Source organism: Dasypus novemcinctus, chromosome 12 (genome assembly GCF_030445035.2).
Source record: "Dasypus novemcinctus isolate mDasNov1 chromosome 12, mDasNov1.1.hap2, whole genome shotgun sequence".
In the NCBI taxonomy this organism is placed as follows: domain Eukaryota; kingdom Metazoa; phylum Chordata; class Mammalia; order Cingulata; family Dasypodidae; genus Dasypus; species Dasypus novemcinctus.
Window position 1 is genome coordinate 78,167,625 of NC_080684.1, and position 18,078 is coordinate 78,185,702.

Sequence of the window (18,078 nt, forward strand, 5' to 3'; positions counted from 1 at the left end):
GGTGACAGTTATTAAGCACCTACTGTATACCAGACCTGGGGTACACTGTCCTATTTGGTCTTGTTGAATAATCCACAATTCACAGACACTGCTCCTTCTCTGCAGTGGGATGAGGAGGGAATGGAGTCCTCCAACTAAAGAGAGAGTGGTCTTAGAACATTTCAGAGGCCCGGACAGATGTTATGCCAAGTTGGCCTCTCAGAACTGCTCAAATATTTAACAAAAATAATAGGCATTGTCAGCCAATCTTAAATTTGAACCATCTTGGTTTTATTTCAGAGCAAAATGTGCGGTGTGGTTTTATTATTTTTTTAATCTAAAGGTCATCTGATTTTTCTTTTTCTGTTCCTGGTTACGAGGCTTCCTTGTCTATAAACAGTGATCTATTGTCCAATTCCTTAGACCCACAGATACTTTTTTTTTCTTAACATCAATTTTAACAGGACAGCTCCTCATCTTCCCCAACTGCATGAAAAGTATCTTTTAACAGAAAAAAAAAATCTCTAATGGACTTTCCAAAAATCTTCTAAAACCGAGTTCCCTACAGAATATTTTATGCAAATAAGTCACTTTCTCTTAGGTTATGACATCTTTTCCTTGAAAAGCGATCATAGTTTTGGAGGAATCCTTGCTAGCTTATCTTTTCCTCACAGTGCAACTTCAACAAAGAAATGTAGATGGCACTTTAAAGGCCTCAGAAATCAATTTAGCCCATGAATCCATTTAGTTTAGATGTTAATGAAACTTGGTGGGTTTAAAAATAATGAATATTTAATAAGACATAAATTGAAAGCCATAAACACTGTTGGCAATAATATAATGAAGTTAATAAGTCTTAGCCTCCCCTTGCCCACTGCCCCCCTCCAGAAACAGGGCGATTTTAGGAGTTGCTGTGATGCTTACTGAAGTTTGCCAGCTCTCCCATTGGATAAAGCTTAAATGTGCCTTTGAAAACCTTAGTGCAGTTGGAAACTGAGCTCTCGCAGATAAAGTATGCTCTCACACTGTGCTCAGTAGCTGCAGACGGCAACGGCTTTTTCTAGCTCCATATCTTCCAGAGATTTGTGTTACAAACTCCGTTTCCTGTCGCTGGCGGCAGGAAGCAGCATGAAGCACTTCATTCCTTTAAACAAGAAAGAAAAAGACATTTTGGTCGACCTCTCTGCTCTGAGTTTAAAGAGGGGCTTTATTTAATGATCAGGAGCAAGCGCGTGTGATTATATGTGCTCAAAGCCTCAGACAATTCAAATGCCTTCGAGTAGGGAGTTATGCATTTCGTTTCCTGCTCGAGAACATGACCACCAGATTCAGACCTTCTGCTTGGTTCCTCTTTAGCTCTGTGGCTCTGCCTTACCCGCCATCCCCTCTGAATTAATTACCCTGTTTGGGGGCTCCACATTGCACCCCTCTTGTAAATCCAGAATCCCTCCTCCTTGCTGTCACGCTCGCTAGGATCATCCGTCACACATCTTGGGAAATGACTTGTGTTTAACCTCCCAGAAGCCAATGCTTAAGTAAAATGAATTGTGGCAGGAACCTGCAGGCAGCCAAGTGCAAGAATGCCTGCCCCCCGGCTGGGCAGCGGGGCGCTCTTCCGTCAGCAAAGTGGAACCGGGCTTTGCGCCTCAGCCGAGGGAGCGTTCAGTGGCTGGCTGGCTCACTGCTGGCCATCAGTTCATGTCAATATATAGTAAACAAACGACTTTCGTGGGTTGGGCAAGCGTGCAGATGTCACACATAACGGCCGTGAAGGCGTGCTCCACGGGATGGTGTCTGTGAAAACGCGTCTGGGGCCCAGAAACGGATCCTTCCTAGGAGGTAATGAGTGACGTTTTATCTGTAGGAGAATTACCACTGTTACAAATGATCTTCTTGTTTTATTTGTCCGTTTGTGTGCATGTTCAGAAAGAAGGGGATCAACCTGAAAGAGTACAGCCAATCGCATCATCTACCTTGATCCATTCCGACCTGACATCCGTTTATGGCACTGTCGTAATGAACAGGACTGTTTTGTTCTTGGGAACTGGAGATGGCCAGTTACTTAAGGTTGGTTTTCTGTGCCTTCTTCAACAGCTGCTTTACTATTGATCCGTTTTGTGCTTATCCTTATTGCTTCTGGGTTATACACAAGACCGAACCAATTGCATCACCAACTCCCCAGAGGCCCCGGAAATGGCCTGAAAGAACTTCTGGAAATCTATATGTAATAACACCCTAGCCTTGTAATGAAGCACCAGCCACCTTGCTTCCTGGGAGAGTGCCAAGATATTTTCCCTTCCTTACTCATAAGCTCCCTGAGTGAGGTAAATGGGGATCTGGTCTCTACCCCATCCCTGACTCACCTTCCTAAGACATTTAACCTTTCAGTTCTATCTTCTTTATAATGGAAATGAACAAAGCACCTGATTTCTCACAACTTCAAAGAGATGAGAGATTATAGGGCTTGAAAAGAAGAAAAAACAGGTGTTCCTTCCCTCCAGCCCACTTACCACCCACAGAGGGGGTTTGTTTTCTGCCCTTTGTACCCACACACACCACGGAGAGGTTAGAGATCTGAAATCCTTTGAGACTCTACTTCACTTTTATCTCCAAGGACTATTTTTTCCCACTGTATAGCTAGGCCCTTGTCAAGTTGAGATTTTATTTACAGGGGAGGGGAATGGTAGTGAGTGAGGGGAGAAAATAAAATCTGAGGTACCTGATGACTTGGCCCAAGTTGTGTAGAGGCCATCTTATTGTTTTCATCAGCAAGCATTTACTGAGTACCTCTCATGGCCTCTATCAACACTCAGGTTGGGAACTGCACAATGTGTTGCTCTAGACTGACATTCCTTTGCCTCTCTGTAGCCAGTCAGTTTGCTGTCTGCTCAGATTTTCATCTCAATACTGACATGTATTTTCCTGACTGAGCTTCCCCTGAAAATTAGCTGTGTGACTTAAGGTAAATCACTTAACCTCTCTGAATCTCCATTTCCTTATCGGTAAATGACATTATCCTAGACAACCTAGAAAACTCCCTTCTACTTCTGATTGTCTCTCATTCTCTCTTCGGTATAGTCTTCCCTCCCTCTAGCCAAACCTGTTTATCTGCTCTTCTTCAAACATGCACTGCCTTCTTGCTTCCATACCTGTGTCCATATTGTACCCCCTGCCTGGAATGCTTTCTTTTTCTCTCTGCCTTACCGACTCCTACCAATTTATGCTTTGCCTCTGCTCAAATTCCACCTCCTCCTTGAGGGCTTCTGTTATTGCCTCACCCTGGAGTGATCCTGGCCCTCTTACCCCATCTCCTGAAATACTCACTATCTGTATCATTCTTTTGGCCCGTTAGAAATGTCCTGCTTTGATAGCTAACCTTTTCACTTGTCTTGCCTTCCAACTTAATTTTAAGCTTCTTGAGGCAGAGGCCATGAATTCCCACAGCCGGATAGGCATTTGATCTAATCTGTTTTCTTTGGAGGAAACCCAGTAACATATGGGACAGAGTTTGTTTGTACACATTCTTTTAAAATGTATATTGATCATATTTCCTGTTGTGGTAGCTTTGTTTCCCCGGGAAAGGTAAATACCCATCAGTCATTCTGTACAAGTTGCCTAGGGCCCCGGGTGATATCTGTAGCTACACCAACCTGGTTAGGCTAATTGAACCCATTACCGTGGCAGGAGAAGGTTCAGTCAATCTTTACTGGGCCTCCTCACCAATTACCTCTTCAGATTTGGGACATTTTTGACGAGTGTTTTGACAAGAACGCTGTTTCCCTAAAGCCAAGCCAACCAAGCTGTGACATGGCGAGTTGGAGGTGAAGGGAACACTCGGCTATTAATAGCTCCCCATGGGACGGCCTCGTTTCACCTGTCCTGGTTGCTCACCCCAGCACTTCTTTGTGTACAGCTGGCCAAATTTTCGTGATATTGTGGCCCAGGCAGGGTGGGACTGAGCTCCTGAGGAGGAGGTGGCCTACTCAAGTCTCCCTTTCCTCAGAATTTCTAGGAGATGCCTCTTCAAGAACCACACCTGTAGTCCCTTTTTTTTAGGGTCCAAATAACCAGGGCAGGTGGGTCTTTGTTTGGTTAGTGCTAACCCTTACACAGTGCTTCCCATATGGCAGGCCCTCTACATGCTCTAACACTCTTACTCTTCTTAGCAGTCCCGGGAGGGGAGGAGATGTACCACTCCCATTTTATAAACGAGGACACCGAGATCCAGAGAAATTGGACAATCTGCCCAGGGTCACACAGGGACAGAGCAGGGATTCGAACCTGGAGCGACTTCGGAGGCTGCACTATTATCTCCCATGCTGCTCTGACTTTGCAACTTCTGCGCTTGGCATGGGCAGTCACTCCCAGAAGTTTCAGGTGGGGTGGGGGGTGGGGAGTGAACCGGTGCTCCTGGGGTGGGTCATGGGTCAAAGAGGCTCAGGGAAGAATTCCAGCTCTATAGGGAGATGTCAGACCTTCTGACTGAGGAAGTACATCACTGGCACAATAAATTGTGAATTAATCCCCTCCTCGCAGAGATTTCCTCAAGACGGTTCCCCCACTCAGGGAGAGGTTGTGTGGGACAAATTTGAGCTGACTCAGCTCCGCCCAGCTCCCCAGGACTGCCCTGTAATTCCCAAGACTACCTCGTTTATCCACGAGCGGGTTCTTGGATGCAGCCCTTGAAATTACCCGGATACTGAAGGCCTGGGTTGGTACCGATGATTTGGAAGTCACAGATAATCCCCAAATCCCTTTATTCAAAAAGCTTCAAGCTTCTCTCTTGCCAGTCTTGTCACCAGAACTGTTAGAAAAGACAAACATTGATAGACACAAGCTTGGCTTCGGAAGCTGCAGAGTGGAGGCACTAATGAGCGGCGAAAAACAAAACCCAACCCAGGGCAGACGGTGGGAGGAAGAAAAGAAAGAGGGCTTGGATCCCCCACAGCCTGACTCATCAGTTTCTGAGTGATCAAGAGTTGATGGCATTTTGACATACACCAGCCACTGTAGTAAATGCTGACTGGATGAGGGACAGGAAACAGTGATTGGGGGCCTGTGGATGTTTTTACCACAAGATAACTCACTACTTAAATCTCTGGAAACCTCATGGAGTTTTAGTGTAAATTTGGTGCAGTTTTAAGCAGCATATTATTTAAACATTTTCTTTTTTCTTATTGTAAAAGTAATATATGCTCACATAGAAAGTTGTAAAACAGTGGGGGGGGGTGAACAGAGAAAAAAGTACCCCTAATTCCTTCGTGTAGAGACAATCGCTGTTGAATTTTGATGTCTTCCCATTTTTTTTACATGGTTAAGGTCAGACCCCATATACAATTTTGGGTCCTTCTTTTCTTCAGGTTACAAGGGAAAATGCTTGTATTAAAATGTCATTGCAAACCCTTTGTAAACAGCATTTTAATAGCTACTTCTCATATTCCATAACTTGAACACATAATATTTTGAATTGAAGTTGAGCTAGTTGACCACTTTGAAAGTGTTTTTAAAGACTAGAACTTTTTCTAAGTAAGAAGACACTACTTCCTAAGGTGAGTTTTTAAATGATTATCAGTGGGAAAACTAAAGACCTGATAGCATGCCTTTTCTGCCCTCCTTCCCATGTCTTCTCTCCTAAATTCATTCATGAGATTTTAGAAGCACTGAAAGAATTCAGGGCTGAAAGGGTGCTTTGAGAGCAGCTAATCTGCCCCCTTATTATCAGTGGGCATTCCTAATGGTCAGGAAATGAGTTATGTCCAGTCCTTTTTCTCCCAAGTTAATTCACCATTTGACTTCCTTTCCAAACATGATCCCATGCTATAAATCTCACGTTCCAGCATCTCCACTGAGATCAGCTGAAGAAGGATGGTCCCCTGGAACTCAGCTTTTGGGAATTCGCAGCACACGTGCTGCCCAGCAGGCACACTGCAAAGGACGCGCATTACTACAAACACATGCCCAGTCTTTCTCCAGATCCTAATATGTCCAATCGTGTGGTTTGGATTCCTTTGAGCTGACTCTGTTGCATATAGAAAACTGTCATTTCAAGGGCAGAATTGAATATTTTGAGCTTTTCCAGGTGGTAAAATAAGTAATAACGGAATATGCATGAAATTTGAAATTTGTAACTTTGTACATGCCCATTAACCTTTCTTGTAAGCATAAAAGATAAGAGGCAGCGAGTGAGGAATAATAATAGCTAGCATTTCTGAGCTCTTACTCTGTGCCAGGCATTAGAACCAGCGTTTGCCTGGGCGAACTTGCTTAATCTTTCTGAGTCAATACTGTTCCCATCCCCACTTTATAAATGAAAAAAACTTGAGGCTTAGAGAGGTTAGGTAGCTTGCTTAAGGTGATTTGAACTGAAGCAATGTGTCCCTAGAGCCCAAGCTTTTAACCTCCCACAACTGCACTGGCAATGAAAATGTAGTCTATAGAGCTTGGTAGAGTTTGTGGAACGGCATTTTATTTTTTATTTTTGTATTTAGGATATCTGGGTTGCTACCAAGATGTACCTCTTTGGGGTTTCACAGAAGGGGTTATGGCTTCTGTGGTTTCAGTCTAGTCCTATTTGGGGACAGTCACCTGGCAACCCAGCTGTGTGCAGACTTCCGTATTAGAAGGCAAAGCCCTCTCCTTCAAAGCGGCAGGTTGCACACGGCCGCCTCCGACTGCCCTTTAGTACCTCCTTTTCCCTAGTGGTATCTTTTAGAGCCAAGGGAGGAATTCTCTGCTCAAGCTGATTGCTTGAATGGCTTCAGAGAGATAGAAGGTTAGTGTTGGATTTCTCCAACATCCCTGGGACCAAAGCAGGGTCTGGGGTGCAGAAAACTATTGCATGCCCTTTTCCTGTATCCAAGCGAGAGGCACCTCTCAGGGCTGGCTCCCTAGGTGGCCTTCAAAACTCCACTCTCACTAATAGCCTTTATTTACCCTAATCGTGGAGTGCAATTTAACCTGGCTTCCTGCCTCCAAACAGAGGACAAACTGCCTACCAGCTGAAGGGTCTACCTTGACTCTGGTTAGTAAAGTTTTCAGGTGAAAATAAGAGAAAACAGAAAAATGAAAATCTTTTTAAGGATAAGCTGTACCTAGAACCCCATAGAATGTTTCAAATAAGGGAAAGGAGGCCGTGGGTAACCCAGGACAGGACGTGAGGCTGGAAGTGGAGGTAATAGGGAGTGGCAGCTAAGATAAGGTAATGCCCCCAAATGTAAAGACAGCAGGAAGTACCCCAACTTGGAAATGGTTGGCTGTTTAAAAGTCACAGGAAGCGTTTTTTCAAGGTTCCCCTCCCCTCATGTCATTCATTCCAGTTTGTGATTTTGCAGAGATTCCCCGGTTTAGAACTATTACTCCCACGTAATCCACAAACCTAGAACCTGCAGTTCAGGCTCTATGTGTCTCTTACTACTTATATTGAAATAAGTAGATTGGAAACAAGTGAGGATTTGCTCTAATCTTTATATTTTGTCATTTCATCTTTATTACTCCTAACTACCAAAGCACATTAAATGCCGTTGGATAATAACCTTGCTTTCTCATGTACGTGTGTGCTTTAAGTCTCCTTCACGGTATTTTGTAGAAACTGTTCATAGAGAAAATAAAGGAGAGGATTGGCTTGTTATCCTTCAACTAGCTGGCCCCACAGAGTGAGGAAAGAAGGTTGACGTAGAATATTTTAGCTTTCTGAACACCCATGGCTTCCTCATCTCATGGTAATAGTGAAGAAAAGAGGAAATAGATTTTTGTTTAATTCTCTTTCTCCCCCATTTTCCTCACCATAGTATCCTTCCTGTGGGTGGCATTTAGCATGTAAAGCAACTGTGTGTTGTGAAGGTCTCCACTGCGTTACTTTCAGTACTGTAGTTGGCAAGGTTTTTTTGGTATGAAACAAAAATCTCAAGGCTAGTTAATAGCCTACCATGAGGATTCGGGCAGATGTCAACAGAAGCAGTATGTCGACATGAACTGAAATTCTCCATCGGGGAAAATCTGTTTTCTACACAGCCTTCAGCTGGAAGAATCTGAAGAGCCCTTTAAAATCTTGAATGCTAATAAAGCCTTTTTTTTTCCTCATGTAATAAATATTCATTGGACACCTTTTTCGTGCCAGGCACTGTTCTGGGTGCTGAGGATACAAAAGTGAATAAGCCAAGATTCCCTCTCGTGGTGGAAAGAGACAGACAGAAAACAAGTAGACAAACCAAGAATAAATAAAGTCACTTCAGATCATAAGTGCTATGAAGAGTGATGGAATAGAAATTGACAGCAGGGTATGATAGAGAGGTGGTGAGGGAAGGCTTCTCGGAGGAGGTGTCATATGAGACCCAAAAGATGAAGGGGTATATAAGATCAGAAGACTCATGGAGGTGGCTCAGATTGACTGCAGACTAGATCTATATTAAGGTCATATCCTGGAAGTGATAGATAAAAATCCACATCATGACCGGGCGGGGGGTGGGGGGAGCAGTATCGGATTGGATGATGTTTCTCTTATGCAAAATTCAAGCCATTTGGGTAACTGTGACTCAGTGCGGGCTGCTGCTTCACTTCACCCATCACGCTCCGTTTCTGAGGCTGCCCAGCTAAACCAAGCTAAGGCAAGAACGTTTCTCTTGATCTGTTCTTGCTTGACTCCCCCTCTGTGTTGATGTCGTCATGAAATTTGCAATTAGAAGGTCCAAGTGCTCCACTGGTGTCCCTGCGCTGGGGCTGGGGCTGGGTGCGGGTGGGTGCAGCAGGGATTGGACTAGAAATCTGGGGGAGAAAGGCAGCCACCCCTGTCCTGCCTTGTAGTCATCTGAGAGAGATGAGACTGGGGGCCACAGACGCAGAGCCCCCACCTCTCCTCTTAGCCCCTTAGGGTTCCTGGTGACAACATTAAAACATCCTCCTCTTCTGCTCTCAGGGTGATGAAGATCATTCCCTGCATAATCTAACAAAAAAGAAAAACAATTTGACCCCACTCATCCACAAACATTTCTTTTTAACATTTAAATGGTACATATGTATTTATTGATTTCTGAGACAATGCATTGCCAGGGTTCACAACTCAGAAAGATCCAAGAGAAGATACCGTGAAAGTTACCGTTCCTGGCCTCTACGGCAACCGATGATATCAGTGTCATGGGTATTTTTACAGAGAGATTTTATATATGTCTATAAGCAAAAGCGGAGGAAGATGTTCCTTACCTCCTTTGTTAAACAAATGAGAGCATGCTTCATCTATTATTCTTGCTTTTTTTCCCCACATAAATGCAAGATTTCTAATTATTTTTATGGCTAAATACTATTCCATTGTTTGTACTATAATTTAATTAACCAGTTCCCTGTTATTGGACATTTAGATTGTTTCAGCCTTTTGTTTAAAGCACATGAGGTTGCAATCAATATCCATGTACATATGTCATCTCATATATGTGAGTGACTACAGGGTCCAAGGCTATGTGCTTTATAATTTCGATAGATAATGCCAAATTGCCTTCCAGAGAGGTCCCACTCCCAATATCAATGAAATAAGCGAATATGCATCCATAGTTACCAGGACAAGCTGTAGGGTTGTACCTAGGCCACCCTAGGTAGCTTGTTCAGGAAATGGGCTGGTGTAAACCTTGGCACACAGTACTTTGGTAATTAAAAAACAATAATTAAAAAAGGAAAGGCTTCCCTGCCATAATTCAGAGCTCTAGAGAGAATATTGGTGCCTCATCTCCAAGGTGACAAGTAAATAAATCAGAGCTGCACCGAACTAGATCTTTCTAGCTTCTATCCATCTGCATCAACTGTGCTCCAAGAGTAAATCAAATAAGCCCCCAATAAAAACTGCAGTGCAGCTCTAATTCATTTAAAATGGACAATGTGGTGGTGTTTTATAAATTGTTTTAATTTACTTTTTTATTTTAAAGCAAATCCCAGACACCATGTCATTTCAACCCTATGTATTTTATTATGTATCTCTAAAAAACTATGGTCATATTCTTAAATAACCATAATACCATTATCATACCTAACAAAATTATCAGTAATTCCTTATAATATCCTTTCAGTGTCCAGTCCATATAACTAAATTTCCCTGATTGGCTCAAAATGTCTTTTAATAAATATTGTTTTGTTTAAATTGGTATCCGAACAAGGTCCTCAAATCACATTTGGTTCTCTCTCTCGAAATCTAAAGCAGCCTCCTCTTTTTATTCCCTGCCATTGACTTATCGAAAAACTGGGTCTGCTGTCTTATTGAATGGCTCACATTGAAGATCTGGCTATTTGTTTTCTTGTGATGTCATTTAGCTTGTTCCTCTACCCTTTCTGCTTCCTAATGCTAATGGAAATTAGCACTAAAGCCTTGATTAGATTCAGGTCCAGCTTTATTAGAAGAATACTTCATAGGTAGTGCTGCCAAATGATGCCTTTGACATGACACGGTCCTCGAGAGATAGGCATGGGTAGCTGCCTTCCTTCTCTTGACACTTGAGACTATTCCTATCAATTTTTTAAATTGGCTTCCTGGTTTTCTTCCTCTACACAGCCCCTTTCCAGAACAGGATCAGCTGTTTTAATCCCAGCAGATTCGTAAAGCTTGTGAATTAGAAATGGGAAGACAAGAACCTGATCAGTAACTGCCTGATGGCTCCTTGCACTCACAGGTTTCTTACAGGACAGCATTGTGCAATAGAACTTTCTGTGCTGGCGGAAATGTTTTCCATCTGCACGATCCATGAAGGAAGCCGTTAGCCGCATGTGGCTGGTGAGCCCTTCAAATGTGGCCATTGTGACTAAGGAACTGGATTTTTAAATTAAGTTTAAATAGCCTCATGTGGTAGTGCCTACTGTATTAGGCTTGAGGCATGGACCCTTCCTATCTTCTTTAGCACCTTTTTTTAGAAGTTAGGTTTATATATTTGGTTAGTGAGATTGACTTTTGCAGAGCGGCTTGTGGGTTTGATGAGCTGTTCAGGGGCCTTCTGATCAGTTGCACCAGATCTCCGTGGCCTTGACTTAGAGCAGGTGATGGAAGGGAGTCGCTGATGCAGGGCTAAGCCTAGGCCCTGGGAGCCTCAGTGAAGGTAGGGAGATGCTCCCTGTGTCCAACTGATAAGGAGCCTTTGGTTAAAGAGCAAATCCCTACTTGTCATCAGGGTATGCAGGTAACAGGCATGTAGACTTTGTCTGAAAATAATCTCAGATGCCAGTTTTCTCTTTTGAAATTGTGTGCCTGATGTAACTGAGGTAAAGGTGTGCAAACTGACAAAACGTTGAACACGTTTAATGTTTAAAGTACTGGGTGATGTGATAGGTACAAAGATGATGGAGACATATTCCCTGCCCAACAGGGAGCTCACAATACAGCAATAGATCATTACCTATTGACCATCAGTTATGTGTCAAGCATGTCTTGTAATTCTCATTTGATCCCCACAACAACTCTATATAAGGAAGGCATTGCTAGGTCCATTTTAGAGATGAGGAAGTTGAGGCCCAGTTCAAAGTAGCACAGCTGCTTAAAGGGTTGTGCCAGGCTGCAAACCTGAGCCCCAGCCACTGTTGTTTCTCACCCAGATCATTGTAATACTCTTCCAACTGGCCCTTTTACCCTAACTGCAAACACTCCCAGCAACCAGATTGCTCCCTTTAATTCATAACTCTGATCCATCAGATCATGTCCTTCTGCTCATAGCCCTGCTGTGGTGAGCTCTCTCTCACCTAGAGTAAAAAGCAGTATCTTTGCCTAACCCTATAAGACCTGACATTAATCAGGCCCCCTGTTACCTTGCTACCCACTTCTCTCTGTCCCCCTCACTTGCTGAAGCCATGCTGGCCTCCTCCCATTTCATGGCCTTTGTGCAAACGGTTCCCTCTTTTAAGAACACCCTTCATGCAGATATCTGATTGGCTCATTCCATTACCTCGTGCATGTCTGTAAATAAATGTCACTTTCTCACTGAGACTTATTCTGACCATTTGTTCTCCATACCCTTAGCCCACTTAATTTTGGTTGCTATCACTTTTAGCTTTCTAATATATTTTATAATTTATTTCTTTATTGTTAACTGTCTGCCCCACCCGCCCTTCCCTCCCCTCCAAAAGTGTAAGTTCTGTGAGGCCAGGGGTTTTTCCCTTATTTTGTTCACTGCCATTTTCCAAGCACCTGGAACAGCATCTGCTGTATAGTGGATGTTCAGTAGATGCTTGTTGACTGAAGATGAGTGAAACTTGGATGTATCTGATTTCAAAGCCACTGAGTCACACTTGCTCATATTTTATATATAAACATACACCTACTTGTCTACACCTGTTGAGTTGTCCTGAATACTTTAAAATGCATGACTGTGTAAAATCATATAGGAAAATCAGAGTAACCCATGCAAATATGTGTCAAGCCAACTTCCTTTAGTTTTAAGTTAACTCTTGGCCAGTACTAATGAAGGTGTCATCTGTGGCTTCTGGTAGCACCAGACATGAACTGAAAGTTTGGAAAATGAGCTTCCACAAATGAGGATACTGCCCCATCATAAAGAGCAGCTTTTTTTTTGTCTTCTAAAAAAACAGGAATTCTGTGTTGTCAGCCTTGTCAAAGACCAAGGTGTGAGAGGAAAAGCAGGGACTATGGTACCTTAGCCAATATATGTAGTAAGTGTCTTAGCTTGCTTGGGCTGCCATGACAAAATGCCACCAACTGGTTGGCTAAAAGCAACCGCAATTTATTGTCTTCTGGTTTGGTAGACTAGAAGTCTGAATCAAGAGGGCAGCAAGGCCACCGTTCCTCTGACGTCTGCAGGGTTCTGGCAAGCCAGTGAAGCTCCTTGGCCTGGGACATAACTCAACCTCTGCCCCATCACATCACTATCTCTTTCTCTGTCTCTGTCTCCTGTGTCCAAATTTCCTCTCCTTACAAGGACACCAGTCTTGTTGGATTAGAGCCTACCCTAACCCAACTTGGCTTCAGCTTCACTAATAACGTCTTCAAAGATCCTATTCACACCTAAGTCCACGTTTGCAGGACCCGTGGCTGGGACTAGAACATTTTCTTTATGGGGGTAACACAAGCCAATCCATAAGAGGAAGAAAGGATGTGGTTTTAGGATTAAGGTACAAGTTTTGCCATCCTGCTAATCAAAGAATTTAGTAGAAATTTTATTTCTCTTTTTGAAAAAAAAAAATATATATATAGGTTACTCTTGGTGAGAATTTGACTTCAAACTGTCCAGAGGTTATCTATGAAATTAAAGAAGAAACACCTGTTTTCTACAAACTTGTCCCCGATCCAGTGAAGAACATCTATATCTATCTAACAGCCGGGAAGGAGGTAGGTAGCAATGCTAGTTTTTTTTCTCCTGACTTATGAATAAAAATTGTTTAATTGATGTCATTATGTAGAAGTGAAGCTTTTACTTTGATCTATGGAGTTTAAACACTGCTGCAGGCTTGAGAAGACCTGCAGTGTTCACAGGCCTGGAATTAAAAACCTCACTGTCAGTAAGTAAGCAAGAAATATTACCTATTTAGACAATTTTATTATTGGCTATATTTCCAGTGCCAAGATCTTCAGAGGTGGGTGTGATTGCAAATGGGTGCATAATCAGCAGGGTAACTGAATTTACACTTTTATTGTGTTGGGCACTGAATGGTGAGATGCATTTATGAATACACCCGATGGGACTGGGTTTGGAATTCGGGGTTAATATCAGGCCACAGTCTCATACACATTCATGAACCAGTAAATATATGCCACTGGCCCCCTTTCTCAATTTACCTGGATGTTTTAGTTTTTCTTCCTGCTTCTGCTTATTGAAATAAAAATAATACCCTTTTACATTTTCTTCATCTTTACAAAGTGCTTTCATCAAGGGAAGTGAGAAGGAAGCTAATTTTTTTGAGTCCCTATTGACTATATACTAGTCACTGTTTTCAGAAAGGTTTCTCTCTAGAGTTGTATACACATACATATATAAGTATAATAAACAATGTTAATGAAATATGTTAATTTAATGAGATAATGTATTCTAAAGCCCATGCTAAATGAGATCAAGCCCCAAATTTATTAAAACTAAACCGGCCAATTTGGCACAGTGGCTTTGATCCATGACCATTTGAACATACAAAAATGCAAAGAAGATAAATAACACATATAATTTTATAATGGATGTAGCAGATGCCCTCAGCCCACCCCCACTGCCATTCTTTCCTCCCAATCATTCTAAGGAGAATAGTAATGAACATCAATCTACTTCGTGTGCTTTTAGTGTCACGGAGTAGGTAGACAAGCATTTCATAGTTCCTGGTGTTCCTAAAATGGCTGTATCCTTCCTTTTCCCTTTGCAGGTCGAAAGTCATTTGTATCAAAATGACTGCAATGAGATGACCATGAGTGAATCTCACACACCGTTGTAAACTAGTTCCTCACCATACAGAATCTTCCTGGCCAGCTTGCTTCACCATTCAAACACTTTTTATTATGTTTCTTCCTGGGGATTCCATATTTGAAAGATTTTTTTTGTCTACCCAACAAACTGCATATATTAAGTAACAATTTCCATTCCCAGGCTTTATTTATCAAAGACATTTCAAAACTGCCAGTCAGAGTACTGACTGTGCTACCACACAGAGCTGATAAAATTCCAGCCAAAAGCAATGATACTTGAAGTCTTGCTTGATCTGCGCATGTTTTCCACTTGGCTTTATAAAATATTGTTGATAGTTCATAAGTCCCATTACAACCTTCATGGACCCCCAGTGTCCAGGATGCTAGGCTGGGATCCACCCTGGGAACTGCTCATAATTGGCAGGTCCTCACTTTCTGAAAGGGAAAGTGTTCTAGACTCTGGTCATTCAGAGCTTGAAGTCCTGAGGAGAGTTACCAACTGGACACCAAAGCTAGTTATTCCTTCATTCTTCATTTAGGATTACTGCTGGAGATCCTGTTAGTAAGACTCTGATTATGCCTGGATTCATAGCCAGCGTAACCCCTAGAGAGGCAAAATCTAAGGACAGATGGTAATAACCAAACTAATAAGCCCCGGTTCATCTATAGAGCAGCGTACTGTGCAGCCATTAAAAAATGCCTGTATGGAGATACAGTATTGAGTGCCATAGTCACTACAGTGTGGTATTAACTGAGAGAAGCAGATCCAATGCAGTATTTCCAGTGTCCCCCTTTTTCATAAAGCTGTGTGTATATTTAAAAACATTGTGTAGGATCTCAAAGAATAGTCCAGAGACTCATCTTCCACTAGATGTTCTGAGCAGAAGTGGTCCTAGGACCAGATATTATGTACTAGCCCCCCTCCTGGAGTATCGTGGTGCTCAGCATATTAAAGGCTCTCAGAAGCCTTGTGCTAAGGAAACCTAATTAGTATTTCAATCTAGGGTTTCACATGTTTATTGGACCATAGGATCCTTTTTCATAGATTCATGATAACTGGTATTTATTGAGCATTTAGTATGTGCTTGGCAATGCCCATAATAACCCCAGCAATCAGCAGTATCATCACCATTTTCCAGGAAAGGAAAATGTTTAGAGAGGGTACATGACACTTACTAACATCCCCCAGAATTAAAAAGAGGCTTTGTGGGCTCTAGGAAAATAGCCACATTCTGGTTAACATGGACTCAGAATCTGCCAAGTGCAGTATCAAGGACTGTGAAATGGAAGGGTGCGGTGATGTCCCACAAAGTCCACTTAGAATTGAAGGATACTCCTCAAGGTAGTCCCTGGTTTCCTCACAAACCTCTTCCAGAATTTTCTGTTTCTCCAGATTTTTAAAGAAATCACTCTACTTTCTAGCGGGTACAACTTCCTGGCCTGATGAGCCACACAGGCTTCCTTACTACCCGCTGTGTGATTTTGCCTGCAGGAAATGCTCTGTGTGGCGCCTGGGCGCTCCCTGCCCCCACCGCCCTGCTCAGGGGCTCTGACTGACCATCTCTCTTGCTTGGGTCTGGACACCCACTCTGTGTGGGCTTCTGTTTCCTGACAACTGGACTAGGCAGCTCTCAGGGCAAAGCGATTTGAGTACGCCCTGTTCCTCTCATTTTCAACTCCATTGGAGGGGGTGGGAACAAGTGAGCCAGGAGCTGAGGCGGTGGAGCCATCGCCCCGGGCTGTGGAAGGGCTGGTCCCCGGTGCACCTCATCTCCTAATCTAGTGCCAGCTTCATGCTAGCCCTCCTGGGCAGAGCCTCTAGTTATCCCCAGGTGCCCCTGAGGTGCATTGGCTGGCCATGTCTCAAAGCCGGGTGACCTGACTCCATGATCCCGTAGAAGTCATTATTGGCAGGTGAGAAACTTGAGTGCACATGAGACCCATGTGAGAGAGCTTTTAAAATAGGCAGATTCCTAGGCCGGGCCCCCAGCTCAGTAATGAAAGTCCTGGTGGCACAGGATCTGGGACTCGGTATTTAAAAGCTCCCCAGGTGATCCTCATACAGCTGCTTCATACCCTAGAACTTGAGAACTGCAGCCCAATGCAATTATGGAGACATTAGGAGTTCCAGATGATAAATACGCTCTTTGTGGCCCTTCATCGGATAAGGTGTTGTCGTTTTCCGGGTGCTGCTTATAACTCCTTCTCAACACTGTCATCTTTATTTTTAGGTTAGGAGAATTCGTGTTGCAAACTGCAGTAAACATAAATCCTGTACAGCATGTTTAGCGGCAACAGACCCTCACTGCGGCTGGTGTCATTCGCTACAAAGGTATTTCCTGAGTTCTTTCTCACCAGCTCACGTTTCCAAAAAAGTATCACGCAGTAAGTGGCACACTTGTTGCCCTACTTAACGATCCATTCCAGTGGCCTAGGGGAACTGATCTTTTCTCCGACTAAAATATCATTGTGCAATCCTAATTAATTCTCAGAGACGTGCCCAGCCGTGTCAGTTCTCCTCAAGCGTTTGACCCGGGCCACCCCGGGTTACCCCATCTGGGTTCCGGGTGGGTTTGCGAATTAAAGGAGGTAGGTTGCAGCCGTCGGTTTTGCGTTTACTTTCTATGAAATTCCCCAAGACAAGAGAGAGGCAGAGGGTTCTCCCTCAGAGAAGATGAGAGAATAGGGACGTCTGAACATTTCAGATGAGTCCTCCTCACGTCCTGTGTTCTGGTAGCGCCGTGGAAGCCTTGCTGACGGCGCTGGCTCCCCACGGCGTACCGCTGCGGGCCTGATGGACGCCCGCGGTCCCCGGGCGGAGTCTGCCCAGCCCGGTCTTGAACCACGATGGTCGCGACCCGGCGCGGCTCCGGGGCGACTTGGAGCGGCTCCCTCTCCGTGGCAGTTCCTAGCATCGCCGGGACTGGCCTGGTTGGATTCGCTGTTGCCATGGCAACCCAGTACTCCTGCTCCTGCTATAGAAGCAAAGAGGAGAGAGCCTCCGCTGCAGCTCAAGCAGGAAAGGGGGGAAAAACATAACGGTGGCTGTCCGTTTAGTGATTTTAGTTTTTAAAGGTGAAAAAAGATAAAAGGAGCAGAGCAGGTACAATGACGCTGAAGGCTGCCCAAGGGGCAGTTTGGGAATAGAAAAGAGACAGAGGAAGAAAATGTGGGAACCCCCTGAGGAAGGTGGGGCAGAAGCCGAGTGAAATGAAGGGAAGGGAGGAAATACAATCTAAGCAAGAGGTTCAGGCAGCAAACCGAAAATATGGGGATGGAGTTAATTAAGAGTTCATGGAGGAAGTCTAAATCTGAGATACAGCAAGATGCGTAATTGTTCTTGCCTTTTGCTGCACTTCCTTACCGGGCTGTTTGTCAGAGTCACTGGCAGACAAAAGAAGCAGGGCAGGGAAATTCTCATGAATAATTGTAATTGGGAAGGAACGTTTCTTCCTGTCGCTTGCCCAGGACTAGAGTTTGGGAAATTTCCTGATCATAAAAAGCATTTTCTCATTCCACACCCACTAAGCAGTTTTACCGCAATCATCCAGATCCATTTCATTTATGTAGGTTCCCTGTGAATATTTATAAAGCTACATACAGGAGTTAACTCAGTGACAGTGGTGGTGGCGGTGGTGATGGTGCGCATGGAACAGTGGATGGTGGGCGTGGTGATAATAGCGATGGTGGTGGTAATGGGGAGGAGGTGATGATGACGGGGATGATGGGGATGGTGT

At 43.7% G+C, this 18,078-nt stretch overlaps 1 protein-coding gene across 3 annotated transcripts in view; it reads left to right on the forward strand.

Moving 5' to 3' along the window:
• PLXNC1 (plexin C1) overlaps positions 1 to 18,078 on the forward strand; it is a 137,014-nt gene that overhangs the window by 16,518 nt on the left and 102,418 nt on the right. For all 3 annotated transcript variants that reach the window (XM_058308541.2, XM_058308540.2, XM_058308539.2), the window contains exons 2-4: positions 1,906 to 2,046; positions 13,151 to 13,285; positions 16,573 to 16,673. In XM_058308541.2, the coding sequence (XP_058164524.1) occupies positions 1,906 to 2,046; positions 13,151 to 13,285; positions 16,573 to 16,673 (377 nt within the window). The remainder of the gene's footprint in view (positions 1 to 1,905; positions 2,047 to 13,150; positions 13,286 to 16,572; positions 16,674 to 18,078) is intronic.